The sequence below is a fragment of the Acanthopagrus latus genome, chromosome 10 (genome assembly GCF_904848185.1).
Source record: "Acanthopagrus latus isolate v.2019 chromosome 10, fAcaLat1.1, whole genome shotgun sequence".
NCBI classification, from domain to species: domain Eukaryota; kingdom Metazoa; phylum Chordata; class Actinopteri; order Spariformes; family Sparidae; genus Acanthopagrus; species Acanthopagrus latus.
The window spans coordinates 949,250-957,262 of NC_051048.1; the positions used below are offsets into that span (position 1 = coordinate 949,250).

The 8,013-nt window shown below is 45.0% G+C and overlaps 1 protein-coding gene across 2 annotated transcripts; it reads right to left on the reverse strand.

Moving 5' to 3' along the window:
* Window positions 1-3,001: 3,001 nt before the first annotated feature.
* Window positions 3,002-7,734, reverse strand: LOC119026699 (platelet glycoprotein Ib alpha chain). 2 transcript variants are annotated; one of them, XM_037111189.1, is made up of 7 exons: window positions 7,541-7,732; window positions 6,715-6,810; window positions 6,175-6,366; window positions 5,914-6,009; window positions 5,650-5,829; window positions 5,336-5,446; window positions 5,040-5,189 (listed from the first exon to the last, which is right to left on the reverse strand). In XM_037111189.1, the coding sequence occupies exons 1-7, from the start codon at window positions 7,697-7,699 to the stop codon at window positions 5,169-5,171; spliced, it is 855 nt and encodes a 284-aa protein (XP_036967084.1). In that variant the 5' UTR covers window positions 7,700-7,732; the 3' UTR covers window positions 5,040-5,168. The 2 variants fall into 2 exon arrangements, with proteins under 2 accessions (XP_036967083.1, XP_036967084.1); XM_037111188.1 differs by having other exon boundaries at window positions 3,002-5,446; window positions 7,541-7,734.
* Between the last annotated feature and the right edge of the window lie 279 nt (window positions 7,735-8,013).

An 8,013-nucleotide genomic window follows, 5' to 3' on the forward strand; every position in this document is an offset into this window, starting at 1 on the left:
ACCTACTTTCTGGATGTGCAATCCAGAAAGTAGGTGGCAGTGGCACTCTCATTGTGCGCATTATTAGCTCTATGGTGTTTTTTAACAGAGCCGGCGGCAAGAGATGTAAACAAACCGTAAGAGAGGAAGATAATGAGACAAAGGAAAGTCACTCAAAACCCAAGACAAGGAAATATGACAAAACGTATGTAGCGCTTGGCTTCACTGTAACTACGGTCGGGGACGAGGAAAGACCGGTATGTTTATTGTGTCTTAAAATGTTGGCAGCGGACAGCATGAAGCCGAATAAATTAAGGTGTCACTTAAACACAGTACGTCCCAATCATGCCGACAAACCGCTTGAGTTTTTTCAGAGAAAATGCTCCGAATATTGCCAGCAATCATCACGTTTTGCTACGTCAGTCACTGTTGGCATCATATAAGGTAGCGCACCAAATTGCTCAGTGCAAGAAACCCCACACCATCGCAGAGGAGCTGATACTGCCTGCAGCAGTAGACATGGTCTCTGTCATGCTGGATGATGCAAGTGCTGCAAAACTAAAAACTATCCCTCTGTCCGATGACACTGTCGCCAGACGTATAAACGACATTGCCGATGATCTTCAAGAACAGCTGGTAGATAAACTCAAAGACAAATCAAATGGTATCAAATCAGTTGTTAAAAAATGTTTACAGGATCTAGGAGTGTTAAAGTTACCTAAAATAGTTTAAATAAGGATTTATTTTTTTATTCAGGCAAATTGCACTTTAATGCACTAGTCTTTTCTGTAAGAGACTGAGAAACAATGTTAATAAAGTTATTGCTTGTTGCAAGTTGATCTATATGTCTTTTTTTCTTTTGTCTGTACATATAACAAGTTTTGGACAAATGATACTAATTGTAATCATGGCGGGGGGGCCTGCAACATTTTCTTCTTCCTACGGGGGGCCTAACAGAAAATAATTGAAAACCTCCAGGATCCACTGTGTCACAATTGGTCGAAAGCAAAAATTCCACGAGCCGACATGTTTAAACTTTTCGGGTTTTTGTGTTGAACAGACACACAAACACACTGTGAGTTGTCTGAGCTGAGGTTCGATCCCACATTTCCAAGTCTACAGGGCAGCGTCTTAAACCACGGGACCATCTTCAGTGTTCAGACAAAGAGGCAACTACACCAACATGAGAACACACTGTAACTGACAAACAACTAGCCTACAATTAACAAAGTATTAAGTTTCATTTATGAAGCTTAATACTTTAACCAGCTCAACAATGGGGCACTCCTGGTCTTGAACCTATGACCTCCCCATTACAGAGTCTGTGTTTAGACCACTAAACCAACACAGCCATTACTGACAGCGACTGATGCTGAACGTCAGAAAAGTCATGTTTCACGTCAAGCAAAGTAGTGCAACAAAATCAATGTTGGCAAGACTTATGAGGACTGGCCTGCTGCTGGTTACCGACATATGACACTTACTCTATGAAAGCTAACCAAGTGCTGGTTCAGAGAAATCAAACTGTATAGAGAGTGATGGAAAACTGAAAACAAGACCAAGAAAACAATGGAAACCAGTCTTGCTAGCTGGCTTTTATCAAGCCAGCTAACTCCACCGGACTCACCTGCTCTCTGTTTCCTCCAGGATCCACTCTGTCGAAATCGGTCGAAGGTGCAAATTCCACGAGCGAACGCAACGGACGACGACGTTTGAAATGACGGATTTGAAGTTTTTCGGGTTTTTGTTTTGAACACACACACACAACACACACACTGTGAGGCGGCCTACCTTTAGTTGTCTGAGCTGAGGTTTGATCCCACGTCTCCAAGTCCACGGGGCGGCGTCTGAAACCACTGGACCATCTTCAGCGCTGAGAAAAACAAACAACCAGAGAAACAACAAGGATCAGACTGAAGGAGGACTCTGAAGAAAAGACCCCATAAAAATGGACAGAAAACAACTCCAAACTTCAGACTGTGCTGCTGACCTCCACATGGAAATCATTTCCATGTGGGAGCTGATGGAGCTCAGCTAAACAAACTGACTTGGTATGAAACATTCTGGCTCCTGGATTTGAACAGGTGACCTTGTGGTTCCAGGTTCTGTGATTAGACCACAGGACCAACATGAGAACACACTGTTACTCACAGACAACTAACATACATTTAACAAAGTTGTGTTGTGAGCTCAAAGAGATGGAATAAACTGATGAAGCTTAACCCTCTCAGCCAACAGATGATGGTCCCTGCTGGTCCTGAAGCCTTCTGTTTAAACCACTGTGTGAACACCCAGACACTAAACATCTGCTATTTTCTGCATACTATTAGTAGTAGAAGCAGTGTGTTGAGGTCTAAGAGCCACTTGCTGCTACTAGGTCTTGAACTCATGAGCATGTGGTTCCTCGCCAGGATCTTAACCACCACCCTATAAGCTCTGGCTGCTGCCAAGCAGTTGTTTGTTTTCATGACCTTGAGATTGAATCCAACAGAGCTCTGTATGACAACTCAGCAATTGTCGAACATACCACACCAGACATGAGGAGAAACCTCACCGCTGTCAGGAGTGTGACAATAAGTTTGTGTCGGTGAGAGATCTAAAGATTGATCCGAGAGTTCACTCTGGAGAGAAACAATCCCATTTTTCAATACAAAAACTTAATTCCAGTTCAATTTCAAAATTGACCAAAATTAAGTAATGTGTGTGTGTGTGTGTGTGTGTGTGTGTGTGTGTGTGTGTGTGTGTATAGATAGATAGATAGATAGATAGATAGATAGATAGATAGATAGATAGATAGATAGATAGATAGATAGATAGATAGATAGATAGATATGATGATCATGCTTCATGGAAGACCTACAGCTAAAACCTTTTCAAAATTCTTCACTTGCATTAAATTCTTGTTTCAGTAGAATCACAAATGTCCACTATTCTCAAATATATTTGCTGTTATTATTATATTTATTTATTTCATATAACCAATAATACAACAGCTACATAGTTATCTATATATTTACATATCTCAATCAGTCTTGCACCCTCGTGTGGCTGCCAGAGAGAAACAATTCTATTAATGTCACAATCTTTTTATTTCTTTACAACAGAAAGAAAAACACTCAAAAACCATAGCCATTAAAAAATATGAAGATGTCTCCTCTGAAATGTGAATGCTGTGTTGTCATGTCATTGTCCATAACCGCTTCTCCCTTTTCTATGAGGTTCCAAGGTGTTACTGCTGGAGGCTTCTCTCAGGGCGAGGGCAGGGTAGCTCATCACAGGCCCTCACTGATGAGCATCGTGGGGTTCAGTATCTCGCTCAAGAACACTTCGACATGCAGCTCAGCTCTCCCCGGAGCTGGGATTTGAATCAGCGACCTTACGATCACTAGTTGACCTGCTCTACCCGCTGAGCTACAGCCTCCCCAAAATGCTGTCTTGTTGATGCTTATTAGTTAAAAACTATAGAAGAAAAATCTAAAACATACTTCATGTTTTCAGAAAGACAAAATAAAATAAACAAATGATGATGAATTTGTTTTAATGGGAGATACCACAGGTCACACAAGTCAGCAAGGTGGACATTTTAACAAATAGGGATCAATATGAACTCACTAACATTTAACAAAACACAACATTCCTCAAAACACTGAAAAAAGACAACATTTCTCTTGTCCTTTTTTCAATAATTTGAGGAATGTTGTGTTGTGTTGTGTTGTGTTGAGGAATGAGGAAAAACAAATACTGAGAAAAAACACAAAAGTGGTGGAAACAAGTCTTCAACATTTGAGGAAACAACCATATAAAGTTGTGTTTTATGTTAAACATGCAGCCAAGACTTTCTAATTAAATGTGTGCTAATATGCATAACGACATTTGAACCTAAATCAACACCTGAATGTTTTGGTGTTTTTTCCCCCCACTTCTCTGAAAGAAGACATGATGGAAACAAAAGAGCCCACAATATAAAAACTACAGATGAAGATTAAATTTGATTTTGAGATCAAAGTCAGAATTCGGGAGATAAAGGTTGTTGTGTCTCACTCTAAATTATCTTTATCTATTGGGCCAATCACGTTCCCCATCCTGCCTCACCCTCTGGGGGCGTGGCCACTGCCCTGGGCATGCTGGGTAAGTATTGTGCCAGCCAATCCCCCAAGCTTTCCTCCTGTCCTCCGGTCTCCCAACCGCCCACCACCAGGTCCAGCTCCTCCCTGCCTCCCCCTGACTCCTCCCTCTCCTCCCTCAGAATCACACTGTAACGTTTTCTCGAGACTCCTCCCCCTCCCCTCCTGCCTCCACCCTCTGATGGGAGCCTACACTCCTCCATCACATCCCTCCACCCCTCAATCTCCTCCTCTCTGCTTAATGGACGGAATAACGTCTTCCTGTACAGTCCTTTGTCTTCCCTCCCTTCCTCTCTGGTTGCTCCTCCTCCTCCTGCTCCTCCATCTCCTCCTGTTGGCTCTAGAACGACAAGTAGTCTCTCCCTCCCTCCGTCTCCCTTCTCAATATCTCCACCTTCCCCCTCCATAGCCCCTCCTCCTGCCTCTTCAGCTCCTCCTCCCTCTCTGTGGATGAACAGAACAGAGCGATAAAGCTGCTTCACTCCGCCTCCTGCCACCCCCTTCTCTTCCCCTCCGCTGTACGTTAACAGCCTCACTGCTTCACCTCCTCCTATCCTCCTCCTCGCCAGCATCACACTGAGTGGCAGGTACACCCTCCTGTACCAGGTGACCAGCCCCACTAGAGTCGCCACTATACATGCCGCTGCCGCCACACACAGCAGGAGACATCCAGCGAACAGCCACAGACAGAACACCGCCGCTCCTCCGACGGCGCTGACCTCACCTCGCTGTCTGCTGCCCAGGTCATCCATCACCCACAGAGGGGTTCCGGTGGTTGTCGTGACCACCTGGACTTTTGGCATTGTTGATGTCACGATCGCAGGAACAGATCCAGTCGTCTGGGGAGGATTCGTCATCGTGGTAACAGGCCGTTCAGTTGAGGGTGTGATGGCAGGAAGAGCCAGAAGAGTAGAGACAGTGTGATACCCGACCCGTGGCACCTCAGACAGAACCATGCGTCTGGTGATGGAGTGGTACCAGGACCATGTGACGACTCTGTAGGACTCAGTGTGGAACTCCTGTATCGACACAGTGGCAGGAGGAGGAGGAGTAGTTGGAAGAGGACTAGTACCAGGAGGAGGAGAACTGGTAACGGGAGGGCGAGTAGTAGGAGGAGGAAGCGTGGTAGGAGGAGGAGGAATAGCAACAGGAAGAGGAGCAGGAGTAGTAGGATCAGGATAAATGACTGTAGCAGCAGCTGTAGGTGTCATGCCAGGAGTCATGGAGGCTACCAGCTGGTCCAGGTCTCCTGGAGGACCGGCTCCTGTTGGCGGTGAACACAGATCAGATTCTTCCAGAGTCATCACAGGTGTACCCTTAAACCACCGCGGAGAGTCACAGACCTGAGAACAGATAACCATTGAAGAACGAGGAAGTCAAAACACAAATTGATGTCAGAGTCTCTAGGACCTGACATCAACATCTGACCACAAAGTGACCACCTGTGATGTCACGTCCTGCTCTGTAGCAGACAAACATACTCCATGTTTCTACTCGAAGACAGAAAGAACGAATCCACAAGTTCTGGTGCTGTTTCTACGCTCACCACACTCTCTCCATCGCTCTTGATGATTGGGCCGTCCCGGACGTAGACGTTGAGTTCGTAGTCATCGAGGTACCGTCGCAAGTAACCGAGGGAACAGGAGCAGGCCCAGGGATTGGCTGAGAGGTAGAGGTAGGGCACTTCCTCCTTCTGGCTGAACCAATTGTCTGGCATCACTGTGATCTGAAATGAAGAGGAAACGTTCTGCAGTGGTTCGGACCAGTCCACTTACAAAGTTCTGTGTTGTGTGTGTGTGTGTGTTCCCACCTTATTGTTTTCCAGGTAGAGCGTCTCTATGGCAGGGAGGGGGTGGAGCATGAGCGCCGGAAGCACCTTGATACGATTAGACGTCAGATCCAGAATCTAAAAGGTAGAACAGCACAGAATCAGAGGACAACCAACGAGGAGTCACGGGCCTTCCTACCTGTGTTCTGTTATTGATCAGCTTCTAATCATTTCACCTCACAGCTGAGTCATTTCTTAAAAATAAAATGAGCAATGTGTCAACAGTCCTGCCGGCATGCTGACCTCCAGCTTGCTGAGCCCAGAGAAGGTGTTGTCGCTCAGAGTGTCGATGGCGTTGTTGTACAGGTAGAGTTCAGTCAGACCCGGACAAGCAGAGAAGGCGCCGTCGGAGAGCGCCGTCAGGCGGTTGGAGCTGAGCCGGAGGACGCTGAGGGTGGGCAGGACCGGAGACACGCTGGAGGTCACGTCTGGGACCTGAATGCCACGAAACCTTTAATCATTAATCTGAATGTGACAGGTCAACTCAGGTGGTTTGATCACAGCCGTTACTGATCATCAATAATCAAGAAAACCAGAAGTGATGAATATTTACAGCAACAACCAATGAAATCAGTGATGGAACTAAACAAAGCACACGGTACGGTACAGTTTTTCAGGGGAAATTTGTTTTTGTGTCTTTTTCAGGAAATTTTGTTTTTTTCATCTCACACATGAAACAAATTACTTTCAGAACTAAAAGATTCTTGAATTTTGACCTGAAAACTGTCATTAGCTGACTTCAACTGTCACTCAGTGTTTATCTGTGTGATCATGGTTTCATACCTTGTTGTCTGTGAGGTCGATCTCATAAATGTCCTTAAAGATATGGAAGGAGGACCAGGACAGGCTGGAGAACAGGTTGTTGGGAAACAACAGGACCTAAACAGAGAAAGAGAGAAGAAGAAGGTTCAGAGCTGTTTCCTGTCAAACTGTCGTCTTATCAGACAGGAAGCTGGTGTATCCGCTGTGGTCGCATCCCGTCAGTCAAACACTTTGTCCTGTGGAAACAGTCACAATGTATATAAATATACATATTTGTCCTCAGGATGGGAAAATTGATTTTAAACAAATTACATTATTTTCTATGTGTTTTCAGAGAAGGAACAAAATTAGGAAACTTTAAAAAATTTAACCTGTAAAACTTTGTTTCCATCGATTCTCATGTCGTCAACACAGGAGAGAAACAAACTATTTTGTCATGTGTGAATCTTGTGACAACAAATATTTATTAATAGAGAATTATTAATTCACACATAAAAGGAACAAAAAAAAATCTACAGGAAAAACTTGTAATTTCATTGACAATTCAAGGGAAAAAAATGATTTAATAAGACTTTTTTCCTCTTTGGAAGCTGAGTGAAGAAAAAATGTGTTCAGGGAATTGCTTGTCAGACAATCAGAACCTGAGAATGGACCTGCTGAACTCTGTTTCTGACCAGTTCTTCAGGACACGAGAGAGAAATCAGAACATGGATCAGCTCCATGTGTCCCGAATGGCTTCTGTACATCCTGATACAACAAATACATAAACTAAAACCAAGCTCGTCTCATGTCCTTCAGGACTGAGGACTGACTGCAGTCTGCTGACCTCCGTCTGTCAGTGTGTTACCTTGGTTGTCGGTTCCAATCCCGCCGGGACGTCGCTGAAGCCGGCAGCCGTGCAGTTCTCCCGCGGCCGGTGGTCCTTGTCCCTGTCACTGTGGCAACCAGCCACCGCTGTGACCACGTCGACGTGGGAGAGGAGGAAGAGGAGGACGAAGAGCTGCATTGTGACAGCGAGCTCATGAAAGACTGTGAGAGTCTCGGCGACAGGAGAAGCTAAACCCGGGAGGAAGCGTCACGCTGACAGCGTCAGGTCAGCAGGAAGTGTGATAAGACTCTGAACGGAGCCGTCGGCCTGCAGATATCAGACCGCCGTCACTCAGCGAGTCTCTGCAGCCGTGTTGACGTTCACTTTGACCACAGCAATGTTTTAATTTAGATTCCAATAAATTGATTAATTCATATCATGTGTTAATAAACACAAACACATCGTTATTAAACTACATGAACGTGTTCAAAGACGATCAGCGCCGCCCAGTA